We start from the raw sequence: 19,137 nt of genomic DNA on the forward strand, positions 1-19,137 counted from the left end.
TAATAATGAAATAGTTATAATGTTTTAAAAATAAAACATTTTTTTATAAAAATAACTAATTTTTTTTATAATTAATATAGGAAATAATGATTTAATAAAAAAAATTTATAATTTTAATATATTTCTATGAAACTTTCTCCTAAAGTTACTTTTAAAAATTAGCGTAAATTTTTGCGCTCGTTCAAAAATAAATAAACAAACTTTTAGATTGATAATTGTTTTTAAAGTCGTTATATTTGCTTTAACATATGTTATTTACAATAATATGTTTTAATGAAATGCCTAAAAACCATAAAGTTGATTTAACACGTGGCAGTTTTGCTAAAAAATTTGGTGGTCAGACTTGACCTTTAAATGAAGCAGAGCCACCAACCATTCGCCAGATTATTCAATACAGCTATTTCCTTAAAGACATCAACCAAGACTTAAAAGATTATGACATTGCAAAAATTATAGCAATTAATGTGATAAAAATATGGCACACTATGAATTTAAAGTTACCACTATATGATAATTATTATGTGGTAAAGTTAATAAATAAACTACGCTTCATGAAAGCAAAACAAATTAACCGAAAATCTCTTTCTAAAGTGAAGTGTAATAACCTTGAGAAGAGTTTAGACACTCTTTTTGATATTTCAGCTTGCAAATGTAATCTACCTGTTCGTTCTTGTAATGATAAATTTGTAAAGTGCTTGGAAGACAATTGTCAAACACAACATATAGTTTGCACATGTCCTCTTGACAGAAAGGTTGAGATCATTTTAATATTAAAGTCATATATATATATATATATATATATATATATATATATATATATATATATATATATATATATATATATGATAAGTGCTAATATGACATTTTGCAAGAGATGTGTTTGAAAATTGGATTTGTTGCTTGACAAAATATAACAAAACTGCATACTTATCTCAAAATGACCAAATTTTGCACTTATCATAAATTGACCAATGAATAAATGATATAAATTGTGTTTTTATTTTAAAAGATTCATCATTGTTTTTCTAGGTTCCATTAGAAGATAGAATGTATTTGAAAGATCAGAGAGCAAAAATAGGCCATAAGGGGTTGTTTCAACTTGGATCCATTGATCGTAAAAGTGTTAATAAGACAAACAAAGTTTCTGCTAGAAATAAGAAATGTTAGAAGCAGGTTTTAAATGAAGTTTCTCAACAAAAAAGCAATACGTATACATCATTTGATAACAACATGGAAAGGTTGGATGCAGCAGTAATGAATGATGATGAACACTTGAAAAGTTACGGTAATGAAATAAGTGAAGTATTAAAGGTATATGTTGTCATATAATGTACTTTTTTTATTGTTATGTACCTTTAATATTTTCATCTTTTTTTGCTTGAATGTTTTTTATAGACTCCTGTTAACTTTGACAATGAACGTTGTTACAAACCAATTAGAAATATATCTGGGGCTTACAATTTGTTTAAACCATCAAGATATGCTTTGGAATTAATTAGGGCTGATGTTTCATCAAGTATTGGGGCTTGCCTTGCTAATGCTTTCCTCTTAGATTTGCAGGCTGTGGGCCTACTTTGGCCAAATCTTAATTTAGATTCAGTATTTATTGATAAATCAAAAATTGATAGTGAGAAAACTTGAGTGAAAAGTATAAGTCAAGATAAGCATATAGAAGATATTAATAGCATAATATGTATTGGAGTTGATGGAAAAGTTGACAAAGACACTTTATTTTACAGAGAAGTTAAGTATCCAAACGGAAAAATTAATTTAAGAAAAGATAAACAGTCAGAGCACCATTTAACTTTTACAGTAGAGTCTGGGTCTGAAATTGGATCATATCTTACTCGCAGAGTCATTCCAATTAAAGGTGCTACAGGACTTTTGTTAGGAGATGAAGTTGCTAGTGTCTTAAATGAATTTAAGATTGCTCATTCTCTAAAATCTATCCTCCTTGATAATACTGCTACTAACACTGGTTGGAAAAGTGGGCTTGTAACAGCTGTAGAAAAAAAAATTAATAGCAAATTGCACATTATTGGCTGTTCACTTCACCAAAATGAACTTCCCTTTCGAGCTATTTTTAAGCATCTTGATGGAGGCACCAAAAGCCCTAATCTTTTTAGTGGTCCAATTGGAAAACTTTGTGAAAATAACTATCAAGATCTCCCTCAAGTTGACTTCATAAAAATTAGTGGCCATCTAGATAACATACATTTTCATGAAAAGACATTAAAAGATTTGAGTTGTGATCAAAGACTTCTTCTAGAATATGTTCTTGGAGTTTCAAAGGGAAATGTTGATCATAAATATGCAAAGTGGAAAATTGGACCATTAAATCATTCAAGATGGTTAACTTTGGCAATTCGATTATTGTGTATTTGGACAATAGGCACATATCTACCAGAAATGCAAGATAAGCTTCAACAAATTATAAAATTTATTGTGCAAGTGTATGCAGTTAGCTGGTTTGAAATAAAATTGGATAATAAGTTTCACAATCAGCAGTTATACATTTTCAATATGATTAAAAAATCAAAGAACAGTCTGAGGAAATCAAAACTATCGCATTAAAAAACTTGCAACACAATGCTTTTGCTTTGCTGCCTGAAAATCTATTGTACTCCATGATGAAATCAGATGAATATAAAGTCAGAGAAGCTGCGACCAGAAAAATTTTAAGTATCAGGTAAACATAATATTATTAAAATAAAGTAGTTCATTAGGAATTTAATGTTTTACTCTAAGGTGACAAATGGAAAGAGTCTTAATAACCGGTTGAGCATTTTTCGAAAAATTAAATTGTAAACCCTTGAAAATTTTTATCAGCAAGCAGAAAAAACAAGTTCTAAATTACTAAATGCGCAATTTCGGATGTGTAAAATTTCAAAACAGATAATGCGCCGGAACTTTAATTTGACACCTTGGTCTAAAAATATAACAAAAAATTAATTTATTAAATTTTGTTTTTAAAAAAAACTTAAACAAGATCAAAAAAAGATTTTTATTTTTAGAATTTAAATTTAATTCATTTAGAAATATGACGGTGCATACAACAAGATTAAACAAAATCACGGCAATAAATACTGATGCATATCATTGGTCGGATTTATTAGACCTTTCTCAAACAGGTATTTGTGAACCAGCTCTCACTGAACACATTTTCTCTCTGCATTTACAAGAATCATTGCTTAATGGAACGAAGTTTGAGTTACCGGTATTGCCTTCTCATACTCAGAGTGTTGAGAGAGCTGTGAAAATGACATCTGAAGCTTGCCATACAGTGTATGGAATAGAAGCAAGGCATAAACATATCATTGCAAAAAAATTAAGTCGTCAAAAGAGACCTAATTTTTCTTCAAAGGGTTCATATTGTCAAAAGTATGATGACGTTGTGATCTAAATAAACTGTATTTTAACAACAAATAAAACTTTTTTCTTGAAGCTTGTTTTTTTCGTTGTTGTTTTTTTAATAAGAAATATTTAAAAAAGCAAAACAACAAAGTTAAAATTGAAACTTGCTTTTGTTGCATTACCTTCTATAATTATCTGCTGTTTTTAAATATTTTTTTATTAACCCCGTCATATCGGCTTTTATAGTAAAACTAAATTTTATTTCCTCAAAAATTGGCTATTAAAAAAACCTTTATTTTTTGTTTTTACTTATTATCACGTTAGTTTGCAACTTTCTCAACATGTCCAATGTTAAAATCTAAAAAAAAGTTAAAAATCGACCTGCCCTATTCCCCATACATTTTATTTATTTAATATGAATTGCGTATTACGTCACAAAAATCATTGATTTGCAAATTATTTGCAGTTTCGAAGACATTAAAGCGCAGCGATTCAAAACCTATTGTTTTTTAAGTCTTAAGTTATTAAGTTAAAAAACAAAAATTTAAAACGCGCTACTTTTTCTTCCTTGCTTTATATAAGGTTACTTTCTATATGTATATGTTTGTGTGCCACAAAATTTGAAATCAATTTTTGAAAGCTTTTTTCTCAACCAATTTTGCTCAAATTTTGCACACTTAATTATTTTCGATGACAATACAAGGAAATGGAAAAATTTGACCAAAAAAAGTTAATTAAGTTAACAAAAATTTAATTTGTATTTCCCCATAAGAACACTGAATTAATAAAAAAAAAATTTAAAAACGTAACAGTAATTTTTCCTTCTACAAAAGATAACAAAAAAAGAATTTCTAGGCCCAATAGAATTCTGCTTGCATAAAGCATGGATTTGAAAAAAGAATATTTTTTTGATTTACTAGTTTAATTTAGAAATCAAAACAAGAACGTTAAAAGTGCCTGGAAAATCTCAAAATAAGAATGATGAAGAATAATTTTTCTCATTTTGACTTTTTGAAGTCGCGTGATGAACTTCAAAAGAGTCATTAAATATTTGTCATATGCTTATAATTCTAGCTTGATTTATTTCAAATAATGAATTGCTTTTAGCTCACGCTACAATCATAAACAAATGTGAAGTTTTATTGAAACCACGGTAATTTTTTACATAAAATACGTGTAATTTAAAATACTTTTTAATTCTTTTTTAAGACCAATAACATCGAAATAAAGAGAAAAATTATTCTTTTCATAAAATGATAAATAGAACACGGTACAATATATTTAAGATATTTGAAATAAAAAAGTACAAGTTCAGTGCGGAAAAAAGTCGTTGTTCCACCCTAAAATTCGAGCTCAAACGTCTTTTTTTGCATGGCACCTTTTTTCAAACTCTTTTTTGTTTCTAAATAAAAATAGCAAAAGAATAGAAATGAAATAAACAAAGTATGCATTATAAAAACAGTTCAACAATCCTATAATAATATAACAGTAAAAAACTGCAATATAATTTAAGTATCTTAAATTTTCTATAAATGATAAAATTGATATCACTTTTTTGATTAAAAAACAAAAACATTGTAAGCTACATAGTGACCTTCAACTCTTACGACAACATAATAAAGTTTGTATTCAAATGGTGGTATTGAATTACCGATTTCCCAGTTAATTAGCAGTAATTTATGTCAAAAACACAGTAATTTATGTCAAAAACAAAACAGAATTTTGCGTAAACTTAATTTAGCGTTTAAATAAATTACTTATTGTTCACTCTATCCAACAGCCAATTACAGTATTTCATGTCCGTCTTACTCAAAACTCAATTAAAGTATTCTATCCCCACCTTATTCACGTTTCGATTGCTATGTTTGGGAGTATACTTTATTTAAAACTCAATTGAGATATTTTGTGTTTTCTATATAACAGAATAACCCAAAAGTACTATAAATAGTAGGGGAGATGGGGGCGCATTGATCGCCGGGGCAGTATGATCTTTTGGCTTTTACTCGTTCATTTTTGCCTTACTAGAAGTGAGGTTGCAATTTAATTAACCATTATGCTTCCCTAATTGATTATTCGTAATATTTTTTCATAAGGTTATCAGCGTCAAAAAAAATAAAGAAAATATTGTTTTTCGTCATAAAAAGTGATTTTTTTAAATCGTACTATAATTCAAATATATTTTTATTTAGATGTCTGTATGGGTTAACAACAATTTTATTTTAAATTTGTAAGTGTTAGGTGTATAATATAATATATAATTTTTATTTGGCTGCAATTTATACAGTAGATATTGCTATCAATATGTTACCTATACCTATTGGGGTACATTGATCTTTGACTATGCGGGCCCATTGATCGGAGGATCAAAGTGCCCCATAGAAGACGAAGTGCCCCATGTTTTTGTTTATAAGCAATACAGTTAAACGAATGGAATTGTATTTATAATTTAAAAAAAAACTATATATAAACAAACAATAGCTTTTAGCATTTCATTTTTTAAATCTACTTATGTTATAAGCTAGTAATAATAATACTATTATTTTATAATATCAAAAGAATAATACTTAACATAATAATTAAAAAATATTTAACATAATATTATTATGTTAAATATTAGCATTTATTAAAAACATATGTTTTTATTGATATATTTTTTTACAGATCTTAAAATGGTTAGAAATAGAATTAAAAAAACAAATAAAGTTGCTATACCAAGTGAAACAATGAAAGTAGCTGTTAATAAAGTTTTAGAAGGAACATAACTGAATGTTGTAGCACGTCAGTTTAACATAGATAGAATGACTTTAAAAAGATATTGTCGTAAAAAGAGGCTTAATCCAAATGAAGCTTTCAAGCCTAACTACAACAATAGACAAGTTTTTACAGCAGAAGATGAAAAAAGTTTATCAAGTTATTTACTAATTGCATCAAAAATGAACTATGGCCTTTCAACTAGGTCAACGCGATTATTGGCATATGAATTTGCTTTAAAAAACAATAAGATATGTCCATCATCATGGATCAAAAATAAAATTGCAGGCACTGATTGGTTGCAAGGTTTTATGAAAAGACAACCAGAGTTGTCTCTACGAACACCTGAAGCAACGAGCTTCGCTCGATCAACAGCTTTTAACAAACACACTGTAAGAGAGTTTTTTCAAAATCTTAAAACGGTAAGAAATCGATATAAATATAATCCTAACTGTATATATAATGTTGATGAAACTGGTTTAACAACCGTTCAAAAGCCGGTAAAGGTTTTAGCTGGTAGAGGAAGCAAACAAGTTGGAAGAATCACATCTGCAGAACGAGGAACATTGGTAACTGCATGTTGTGCCTCTAATGCTATTGGAAATTCCATTCCTCCATTATTTATTTTTCCTAGGGTAAAGTTTCATGATTACACGATTAAGGAAGGACCTCCTGGATGTGTGGGATTTGCAAATCCTTCTGGTTGGATGAACTCAGAAATTTTCATAGAATGGATTAAACATTTTGTTAAATATTCAAACTGTTCTCAGGAATCTCCAGTTTTGTTACTTCTCGACAGTCATGAAAGTCATATTTCTGTTAAAGGCTTGGAGCTTGCAATTCAACACGGAATTACAATGATAAGTTTTCCTCCCCATTGCAGCCATAAATTGCAGCCATTAGATAGAACTGTTTTTGGACCATTGAAAAGGTTTTACAATTCTGCATGTGATAATTGGATGGTTTCAAACCCAAGACCAATGACCATTTATGATATTGTTTCAATAGTTCGAGAACCGTATACAAAAGCTTTCTCACCATCTAATATACAGACAGGATTTAGAGTAGCTGGCATTGAGCCATTCAATTCTGAAATTTTCAAAGATGACGAATATTTACCATCATCAGTTACAGATAGAGCTGCTCCAGATACAGTTACTATCACTCCTGTCAACAACATGGAATCTGAAATGATTCCAGCACATGTTAATCACATAGAGTCTGAAATAACTATAGTAAATATTGAAACAAGTATTTTAAACAAAGTGTCAACAAGTGTTGCTTCTATAATCTCACCTGAGGTTTTAAAACCTTACCCAAAAGCATCTGCCAGAAAAAAAAATGTTAAAAGTAGGCAGTTAAAAACAAGGATCTTGACTGATACTCCTGTCAGAAATGAAATTCGTTTGTCAAAAGAAAAGAAAATTTTGAAGCAAACCAAAAATCAACAAAAAGTCTCCACAAAAGATAAGAAAGAAACTAAGAATTACTTGCTTAGGAATAAAAAACAATGTAAACCAAAAGCTGCTTCACAACTTGACTTTCACAAATGATTAAATATTCTTAATCAAAATATTGTACTTTTAACAAGTTTTGTAAACTTAAAAGTTGTATTCTTATTTCAGTCTTTATATTTCAGTTCTTATAAATTTCAAGTTGTTGTAAAGTTTTAAACGTATATAAAGCGGGTAGCTTATAGCTGCTGTGATTTATACATTTTTTAATTAAAAATTAGACTAGTGGGTTTAACTGCTATATTTAAAAAATAATTAAAAAATTTAGATGTATTATATGTTATACAATATTACCGTTTGACTAAATTATTTACAAGATTTAGTTATAGAAGTGTTAAACGTTTAGATAATATTACGCATATATGATCAATGTGCCCCAAGTCGGAGATCATAGTACCCCATAGTTTGGGGTACATTGATCTTTTGAGAGGGTTGTTTAAAAGTTAAAATTATTCATGTTTATCATTTTTTTAAATCAAAATATTTATATATTCCAAAAGCCAGATAGTTCTACATGTGTTTCGTAGTTAATAAGTTTTTACATCTCTTTCAGGTTCTGCGCAATTTTCAAAACACTGCTACGGCGATCAATGCGCCCCCATCTCCCCTAATTGTATAAAATCCGTAACGCTAAACTATTTTAATTTACTGGTAAACCAAGCAGATCAAAAATTATCTAATTACTCTCAAACCGCATTCACAATCTCTACCCCATAGAACACGATAAAACTGGAACAGGTAGCAAAAAACTTTTACGTAAAAGCTTTTAGTTTTAAAATTTAGAAAAAAAATTATGAAAACTCACGATCAATAAATATCGAGTTCAAAAACTTACCGTTAAATTATCAGATAAAAAATAGGAACAAAAATTATCTAATCATTCTGTAACCACTTTTATAATTCCTGCTATATCGTACACGATAGTACACGATAATACTTTAACATGTAATTAAAACTTTCATATAAAACATTTTAGATATAACTAGTAATAAAACTTTAGACAAAAGAGAACAAAACTCACTGACAGGGAAGTTGTAGACAAAGAAGTTTTTGATAGAGCCATCCTGGACTTCATACCATGGATCTCCAGCGTATACGTTGATGTTTGTAAATTCTTGTGCGTTTAAGTTTTCTACTTCATATACTTTTTCGTGATTGATACTTACTTCAAAAATAGTCTTCAATGGATAACCTAATTGACCTATATGAACAGATATCCACTGGTCCAAAGGAAGTGGCTTGGAATAAAAATACTCATTTTTATTACCATTTATTGCAAAAGCTACGTGCAATTTTTGTTTTAAAATCCAAACGCCAGGAATTCGATCACCGTATTTTACATTATCCTCTCCTTGAGTCAAATGAATGACACTTCTATGACCATATGAAAAACTGTTGAGCTTTAATTTAAAAACAATAAGAAATTTTTTTTCTAATTTTGGCAAAACCGCAACCAAGTTACTTTTCTTCAGTGTCTGTTCAGCTGTAATAATCTCTACTGTAAAGAAAAAAAAACATTTTAACAATTTTAAGTAATTAGTTAAAGTTTAAATAAAGTGCTGACTTTATTTAAATTTTAACATAGTGACTGAAAATATTATTTATTTGTTATATATTTAGGCTACTATTATTTTCAAATGGTAAATGTGTTTTCTATAAAACTTTAACATTACAAGTATGCATATGTATGCAAGTATGATTCATTTTTATTGGATTTTTAAACGATTCAGTGAGGAAATAATCTGTAAGAACAAAAACAATAAACGTCGTAGTTAATTATTTTTAAAGTGAGCGTCAATAAATATCTGGTGAATAAAAAAAAAAACAAGTGCAGTTACTCAGCTCAAAGTAAATAAAAATTGGAGCGAGTTTGCTTAAAATTTTGTTCACGTAAAGGAGAAACTTTACTCCAAAAACGCGGAGTAAAAACAATTGCTTTTTTTATTTACCTGGCCTTTTGATACATGCGCCATGTGTAACCAAGGATAGTAAAACAACACCAAGTATCAACTTCTAAGAAGAAAACGTTATTCATAAATTAATTGTTTTGTATAAGAAACTTCTTTCGAAAAAAATAGTAAAAAAAAAAATTTTTTTTTTTTATTACCATTATTTTTCTGTTATCAGTATTGCTCAGCAGATCTGAATTGAATGATAAAATGGCGCGCCTTTATATAAGGAACAAGGTTACTGGCGTGTGACGGAATCAATATTTATAATAATGGTTTTTTAAATTAAATTTGGCTTATATTTTATTATTTAAAAATATTTTAATCACCTTTTGACGTTAAGTCCTCGATGATAAAATCTCCATTTGAGTAGTTTTTCCAATTCATTTTAATTAACTGATTTAATCATATGACTTGAGGTTTATTATACACAAGTTGAGAGCTTATTATGTATTATATTGTATTTAAAACTACAAAGCATTTTTTACAATTAGAAACAAATTTATCTTAAATTTTCTAGATTTACGAAGATAAATGAAAATGCTGAAACGTTAGATTTGTTTTAAAAAAATTAATGGGTATATTTTTTCCTATTTGCTAAATAGTTAACTAACATAATAAGGAGTAAAATTTTCAAAACCTAATGTGCCTTTCTTGTAATGTTGCATTTTTATTTAACTTTCGTGTACTTTTTTGTTCAATTCTTTTGTCGCGCTAACAAAAAACATCTTGATTTTGGTTATTTCTAATAGATGGCTTCAATTGAGTGTAACTTTTTAAGGCACGTTTTTTTGCGACGAGTGTTTGTTTGCGTGACCAGACAATTATTTAAATCCCTATTAGACTGATTCATAGAGTGCGGTTTGATTTTTGCTTGTACTTGGTGTAGATGAGGCAATTTTAAAACATTTAAGCTTCTGTATGATATTTTGTTGACTACGATATATTTCCGTTAAATGATCAGGTCTGTGAATTATGAAAAGACAAAAAAATCTAAAATGATAAATTTTTGCGGTATCATAAAATATAAACGTTTGTAGCGAAAAAACCCAGACCGATGGTTCTTTTTTTTTTTTTTTTTAAATCTTTTTAAAAATCCAATCGCTTGTCCAAATTTAAATGAGATTTTAAATAAATGCGTATTTTGGGTAAAATGAACATCATAGTTTAACAATATGACCTGTTCTGATCGTTTATTGGCGTTTTTTTTTTAATTATAAGCTCTTTCTTGGTCGGAATTCTAGTAATTTTTGTGAAAATTGATAGAAATATTGTGTATTTCAAAAGATTTTAACTAACTTCATGTTAACACCGATGAGCGAAAGTGATCTAAAAACTCCATAATGGTGTTCTTTTAATTCACTGTTAGGGGTAGTAAAAAGGTTTTAAAAATTATATAAAAAAGAGAAAAGTTTCTTCAAATATTAAAAAATCTGAAGCAAAACAAATTATGGTGGCCGGTTCTAGAAAAGAATTCAGGAAAGCCTTTCTAGGAAAGAAACATGAAAATTCTTGCTATGATAGAAAGAAACATGATTACTTTTTAGGATAGAATAATTGAAGGATAGAAAAGAAGAAAGAAATACATATATCCTTTCTGGCAAAGAAAAATGAAAAACTTGCTAGCAAAGACTTTTTTAGGATAGAAATCGCACAAGTAAAAGTCATTTTCTTTCTAGCAAAGAAAATTGGAAAGACGTACTAGCAAAGAAATTTTAGAAAAGAAATTTTAAAAACGTGCTAGCAAAGAAATTTTAAGAAAGAATTTGCGCGCAATTTGGTAATTACAGTTATGATTTTTAATTGAATAAATGTTAAATAATTATAATCGCATTAATTTTGGTTCGATCAGAAAAATTCATTTAAAATTCAAAATATTTTATTAATAAAATATCTCAAATTTACTATATAATATTCTATTTGCGCAAATCTTAGTTGCATTTTTTTTATTAAATTAGTTTACTGCATAAAGCCCTTCAAAATATTTATTCTAACGCAACAAAATGCTAAACTATGAGTAAACCAGTTAATTTCAAATTGATGTACAAAACAGGTTTAGAATATCAGTTCAACCTTAAAAGACTATACGATTATTGCTTTATAATAAGCTAATATCAATATATTTTTGAATGGTGTAAATTTTAAGATTTAAAGAAACATTTAATCGTCATTATAGATTATAAGTATAATCTAATTCTAACAAAATCTTTGTGAAATAATAAAGATTATCTGAAATTTCTGAATCATTCATCAAAACGCTTATAAAATCATGCTAATTTTAAATAAAAGAATAATTTGTAAAGCGCCTTTAACTACACCGAGTTGTGAAAAAAAAAATTAAAAAAAGGGGGTATACCCCCTTAATAAGTAATAATACCGGTATTATTAACAAAAAAGTTAGACTTTATAAAATCTACTATTAAATGTAAATCATTTTGTTTATATTAAATGCCAAATCTATTTTAATAAAATTGTGTATTATTATTTAAAGTTATATCATTAATTTTTTAACAGATTAATTCTTTATATAAAGTGCAACTATTGCTTTGTCTTAAGGAACCTGGACTGTCAGTTTTAAGAACATTAGAAGAGTTGCGTAAAAAAACCTGTTTGATATACCTCTAGTAACATCAAAACAGTTTTTGGACGAAACTTTGTACCCGTTGTAGACTTTCTTCATATAAAAACAAGTTTCGTATAGTTTTTTTCTTTTTAGCCAAAAAGAAAAAAACTATGCGAAGGCTACAAAGCAGAAAAATTGCCTTGGTGAAATCACTAAAAGATATAAATTTAGTATATGTTCAAGCAACGATTAAAGTACTGTAATGAGGCCTGCTGCTCTGGTGTTCTTTAAAAGTATAACTTATAGCAGGATTGTTGTTGTTCAGTAGGCTTTAGTAAATTAAGTTTTCATATATTAGCTTTTTTTATTACATTTATTTTATTTTCTGGTAGATGTTTTTGCAAACTGAAAACTCTTGGAATTTGCAAACTGAAAATTTATGGAGGTAATTAATAATTATGATACTAGACATACTGAAAGAGCATTATTGTTTCATGATTATAAATTTTTCACAATTTTCGAAACATTTGCCATCTAGCCTCCTCTTTCCCGACTGAACAACTCCTTTTTTATAAAATCTCCTTTTGTAATGTGGTCATACTTTAGATTTTCAAGGTGGTAAATTTATTAGCTTGCAAGTTCAGTTATATGAAACCAGAAACTAATGATATTCATATATAGTTGCTGATTATCTGCTGAGGTTTCTTTATATATGTGTAAGTAAAGCGACAATAGAATTTTTTTTTAGTAGATTCAAATTGTGCTTTTACGAATAGATAATCTATAGATTTTTAGTAAAGATAAAATGTTAATGAGAGCTTGAATCAGTTGCTGACTGCATACAAGGCCGGCGCGAGTAGATAACACGTAGGAAAGATGGGGGAAGGGGGTAGGAGATGACATTTTACTTATACTGATTTGTCTAAAAGGGTAAAAATTGCCAATTAAATGAACGAAAAATCTATTGAGATTTTGCGCCGGCCTTGACTGCATAGCTATCTGAATATCTCGATACCTACTGTCCTTACCTGTCCTTACTGGTATTATGCAAGAATTATCAACGAAAAGAAAATATATTAAAAAGTAGACTCCTAATAGTTATTCGATAGAAGAAAACTATTTTAGTTTTTTTATTTTGTTTTGAACTCTAGAACTTTCTAGATTTAAACTGAAACGAGATTCTGTTAAGTTTGTCTTTAGCATTAAAATGTCTTTTAATGTTATTATAACTAGAGAAACTATCAAATTAGAAAATATAATTTGGCTAACTAAATAATTTTTTCTCATTAATATAAACAGCTCTATCTACCGTTCAGGTAAAAGGACATCAGAATGATAAGTGTTTTTAAAGAACCTGTTTAAGACAAAATACTTTGACCGCCACTTTTGAACACGTTTTTACTTTAAAAAGTTGACAAAATATTCCTGTTAGAATGCCAAAAAAATTTTAACCCGTTTGGTCAGGTTAAAAGGGTTAAAATTTTTTGGGTAAAGTTTTTATATGCTTTTAGATAAATATTTAAGATATACTTTTTTTAATAAAAAACCTAAGAATGTCATGTTAAAAAAGAGGTTGCACTGCTTCCAGTTCTGGTTAGAAAATCATAAACTTCAGCATAAAAGTATTACTTTTCCTACTAAGTATACATGTTTGGTATTTTTTACATTTTATACTTTTTGTAATCCACTACAAAATGCAAAACAAAAAGCAAACCTTTTTGGAAGCGTCACGATGCAAAAAAGCATCACAAAAAAAAGAGAGGGGATTGTATCTATAAATCGCGCCCTAAATTGCACAAAAGAATAGGCGTGTAACTATCTTAACGAGTTAGCTGAAGGACTTATAAATTGTAATATTTTTATTGATACAAATCAGTTAAAAACAGATATACGGTAGGTAGATAATGATATCGCTTGACTCAACAATCATGATAACCCTCCTCTCCAACATCAGTATGTAAACTAAAGAGTTATTGTAATAAAATTGTACTCCGAATCGAATTAGCTTATGATGGAAGAAAGAAAAGTTATGAAAAGAAGCTAAGAGAAAATAGGGTTTCCTTGGAGGAGATATAACAATGTGCCATATCATATGTTCAAGAAAAAGGCAATAAGTGCCCACATGGCTCCAAAAGAAGCAGTTAAACGAATTTCAAATCTCCTAATCTTTATAAATGAATGTGACAGCCAAGATTACAGTACACTTCTTAGTGTATATTAAACGCTTGACGACTATTTAGAAAAAAAAAGCAATATAAAAAGGCCTGTTATTGTCTAATAAAATGGTCATTCTTCAAGATTTGACTGCAATGTATTGACATTTTTAAGAGGCAATAATATTTAACCTTTGATCTGTAAGATCAAAAAAAAAAAACTCATTGTCGTGAGAAATTATTTTTTAAATGAGCGTGAATAAATATAGAAAGGGTAACCTGGGGCAAAGCGAGACACCGGGGCAAAATGAGACAATTAGGTTTTCTAGCTTTGTACAGAATTTTTTTGAAATGATTCAGTAATTTTGTTTAATTATATTAAAAATTTCTTGTTTTTTTTATGTTTTAAAGTAGTTTAATATGACATAGAAAAGTGGGTTTAAAGCTTACGAGTTCTGTCAATTTGATTGAAAAATCAAAATTAATTATTTTTTCTTATGTGGAAAAAATCCACGTACGCTGTCATTTTTTACTCCAGAACAAACATAATATTGAGTTTGTAATCATTTATTTGTTATCTTTCAGCTGCCATTCTTCTTTTCATGTCAGATTATTTTGTTTCAAAGATATTTAAGAAATATATATTTTCACATTTACGGGAAAAGTGCGACAAAGCTAGTTAGTGAAAAAGATTGTCAAAGTAAACGTTTAGGATAGCAAGTTTATAAACTTTATAAATCGTCAAAGTAAACGTTTACGATAACATCATTTTTTAAAAGAATTTTATGTAAAAGTAAAACATAATTTTATTAAACTTTAAAAGAATATAACATAACTTTGTTGTCATTTAGTGACCAAAAATTTTTAAATGAGAAACTACAAGAGAAAAACTAATCAAGCTAACTGGAACGAAGATGATACGAAAAATGCTATTACAGCAGTAAAGTTGAAGCAGATGTCTTTAAGTGAAGTTTGAAAAAAATTTAGTGTGAAAAAGATTCACCACATCGGCGTGTTAAAAAGGCTTCACTTGAAAGTAGTTTACATGCTGTGAAACGTGGTTCTTCTGAAGTTATGAACATTCTCACTGAAAGTGTCTCGCTTTGCCCCAGGTTACCCTACCTACACCATGTAAAAAACAATACCAAGTATCATTTTCTAAAAAGAAAACGTCATTCATAAATTTGGGTGTTTTGTATTAAAAAATTATTTCGAAAAAAATAGTAAAAACTCAATGAATTTAAATTTTTTTCTACCATTATTTTTTCTGTTATCAGTATCGCAAGGTTTCGCTTTTGTTCAGCAGGTCTGCATAGAATCATGAAATCGTGCGTTTTTATATGGAGAACAAGGTTACCGGTGTGTAACGGAATCTATATTCTTGACAATAATTTTTTATATTAAATTTTCAATTTTTTCTTATATTTTATTATTTAAAAATATTTTAATCACCCTCACGGCTGTTTCAATCGATATAAAAGCGAGCCTGACGTCACGAGTTTATCAAAAAAAAGTATTTCCGCATAAAAAGTATAAAAATTCACTAATTTTAAATAATAGTATTTTTTTTTTCTATAAACGTTTTTATCTTAAAATAAAGAAGATATAAAAGACATATCTTTCCTTTTTAAATAAATATTTACATTGAACGGAATAAAAAAAAAAAGTTGTAAAAATATTGCTAATAATTTGGGATCACTTTTTCTTTTGCGATTTTTACCTAAAACCTCTCTTGGGCCAACTTAGATTTTTTTTTTAGAAACTTGAAACACTTGTTAATTAATAACTGTGCTATTTAGTTTTCCACAGACTTTGATAATTTTTATACAAAAAGTTAGTTTTTCTATCTATATTTTTATTTTTATTCTTTTTAAATAAATAACATAATATTTTTGAAAAGTCCGTGGAATTAATAATACTTCAACCTTTTATGAATATGAAAATCAAAAAGTTATTTTCTGTACGTATAGCTATGTTATCAAATATGTTTTCAAACTTGGCTGATTTATAAAAAATTTATCTATTTCTATGCGTATTACGCATAAATTGTTTCAAAAACTTAAAGTTTTTAAAACAATCACTAGACCTCAAATGCTTTACTCAATCAATCAATCCAGTGTTGATAAACGGCGTAAATCTTCTCGCCTCCGCTTTTCTTCCGCAGCAGACGGCTGCTGCCTCCCGATCAATTTTTAGTGGCAAAATGTTCTTTCTTCCGCCTCCAGAGGCTTCCGCCTTTCTATAGGTGGCCGCAGCCGGAGTTCTTTTTTGGAGGCAAAATGTTTTGAAGGCCGACGCCAATAGAGAGGCGGAAACCAATGTTGGCCGCCTCCATGAGAAATTTTAGAGGCAAAACCATTTGGAGCCCGCCACCAATGGCTTCTGCCTCCTAACTGGCTGTGGCCGTCAAATTGGAGGCGGAAATATTTGCCTCCCGCCCGCGAAATAAAAATAATTGCTCGCTTGATTTAAAGCAATTAAATATTAACGAGAAACAAATGTTAAATACTTGACATCAAGTTTCATTTTATATAATTGTTTGCAAAAGTTTTGAGTATTTAAAAAAATTATAATTTTTTTCTTAAACTAATAAATCAAGTAGAAAAAATTAGTATTTCAATTATACAAAACAAAAGTTACAAGTTGGAAATTTTTCTTCTATGCAATAAATTCTATGCGGATAAATCTTTTTGACAAAAAACAAATAAAAATTAAAATAAATAATTAAATTGACTGACTTTAGTAAAAGTTTTTTAGAATATGTCGACATGCTATATCTATTTTATCATTTACCATGACGTTAGATACTTATTTTTAATAATTGGATATTGTAAAAGTATTACAAAAATATCTGCGAATGTTTATTAAAAATTTGCGACCACGCTGTATTACGTTAATAGTTTTGCCAAACTACAACAACAATAAAAAAAAAGTAGTTTATAAACTGACTCTAATCAAACTCATAAATTGACTCTATACTTTTAAAACGTTTAAATGTCATTTATGTCAGTCAATCTATGTACACTACACTGTGACTACGGCTATATTAGTCGATGTATGTTTTTGTATGTATTCTAAGTAACTTTGAAAAATAAAAACAAAGAAATTTTTAATAAACATTTATAGGGAAAACATTAATCTAGAGTTGAGGTTTTAGACTCATCTTTTTTAAAAAACAAAAAATAAAAGTAATTTTATTTTTTGTTTTTTAAAAAAGATGAGTCTAAAAAGCACGTATCCACAACATATTAATAATTATTATTCATAATGATAATTTATATATTTATAATACAAATAATAACTATTATTATTAATGTTGTTAATAAATAAAATATGCACAATAGTTATAATATTTGAACAAAGTATTTTAAGATGATTTTAAGAAGTCTCTTGGAACAAGAGCGCAAACGTGAATTTATTTTGGCCGCTACGGCGTTACCTCTCCCAGTGGTCACAGTACGTTTTTTAAACGTTCTTTGGACGTTTTTATTAGGTTTAAACTTAATAAAAACGTACCGTGCCCACTGGGCTGGCTAATCATTAGTACGATTTTTACTCCCGCGTTTTTTTTTCTTTTTATATACTACCCAATAAGAATGTCATATTAAACTTTCACTTCTGGTAAAAAATCTACTATAAAATTTTTTTAAAAGAAATTTCCTATTTTACATTAAATTTAATATTTTCTTTTTACATAAATTTTGTGCGAGCCATTATTTATAATTTTAATATATATATATATATATATATATATATATAATATATATATATATATATATATATATATATATATGTATATATATATATATATATATATGTATATATATATATATCTTAAGACATTAGAATTGCTACAAAACTACTAAAAAGCTATTTAAAACATCGAAACAATTTGTGTCGACGGATCTTCTTCACAAGATTATCTAAATATAGATTATCTAAATATAACCTGTGGTGTTCCAAAGGGATCTATATTAGGGCCCTTATTATTTCTGATTTATGTTAACGATCTCCATGAAGTCTCAAGATTAACAACTATAATGTTTGCTGATGATACAAACCTATTCCTATCTAATAATAACATCAATGAACATTTTTATGATATGAACATTGAACTAACAAAAATATCTGACTGGTTCAAGTCAAATAAACTTTCACTCAACATTGATAAAACTAAATGGATTTTCTTTCACCCATAATTTAAAAAACATTTACTTCCAAGTAAGCCTCTTCTTCATATTGATAACATTCAAATAAAAAGAGTAATTTTCACAAATTTTTTAGGTATCATTGTAGATGAAAATCTATCATGGAAGAATCACATCGGACATTTATGCAACAAAATTGCAAAAAGCATTGGAGTTTTATATAAAGCAAGAAGCGTTTTAAACAAACATTCATTAACTCAACTATATTACTCTTTTATACACTGTCATATTAATTATGCCAATATTGCATGGGCTAGTACCCATAAAAGTAAATTAAAGCCATTTTATTGTCAGCAGAAGCATATTGCGCGTCTTATAAATTTCAAAAATCGTTTTACTCACTCAAGGCCACTCTTATTTAACATGAATGTTTTTAATATATATTAAGTAAATGTTTATAATATTCTTTGTTTTATGTTTAAATGTAAAACCAACTCATCTCCAGCTTCTTTTTTTGATTTATATTCTTTAAAAGAAAAAAATAAACATTTTTTAAGAAATGATGATTTAGTTAAACAACCAAAAATTTCAAACACACTTTGGTAAATTTTGCATTTCTTTTTGTGGAGCTTTTTTATGGAACCAAGTAATTTTAAAAAATTTTGATTTTTCTCATGAATGGAATTATTATATGTTCAAAAGTAA

The 19,137-nt window shown here is 27.9% G+C and overlaps 1 protein-coding gene across 1 annotated transcript; it reads right to left on the minus strand.

The window, feature by feature from the left end:
• Positions 1-4,628: 4,628 nt before the first annotated feature.
• LOC100204634 (uncharacterized) lies at positions 4,629-9,780 on the minus strand. The gene is made up of 4 exons (XM_065809728.1): positions 9,727-9,780; positions 9,569-9,632; positions 8,641-9,117; positions 4,629-4,756 (listed from the first exon to the last, which is right to left on the minus strand). The coding sequence occupies exons 1-4, from the start codon at positions 9,727-9,729 to the stop codon at positions 4,695-4,697; spliced, it is 606 nt and encodes a 201-aa protein (XP_065665800.1). The 5' UTR covers positions 9,730-9,780; the 3' UTR covers positions 4,629-4,694.
• Positions 9,781-19,137: the final 9,357 nt, after the last annotated feature.

The sequence above is a fragment of the Hydra vulgaris genome, chromosome 11, assembly GCF_038396675.1.
Source record: "Hydra vulgaris chromosome 11, alternate assembly HydraT2T_AEP".
Taxonomy (NCBI): Eukaryota; Metazoa; Cnidaria; class Hydrozoa; order Anthoathecata; family Hydridae; genus Hydra; species Hydra vulgaris.

Excerpts from the sequence above, each read along its gene's own strand:
- LOC100204634 (XM_065809728.1), bottom strand. Across the intron at positions 9,118-9,568 it reads CGCATGTATCAAAAGGCCAG|TAGAGATTATTACAGCTGAA; the intron begins GTAAATAAAAAA and ends TTTTCTTTACAG. Across the intron at positions 4,757-8,640 it reads TGTCTACAACTTCCCTGTCA|AAACAAAAAAGAGTTTGAAA; the intron begins GTGAGTTTTGTT and ends ATTTTTATTTAG.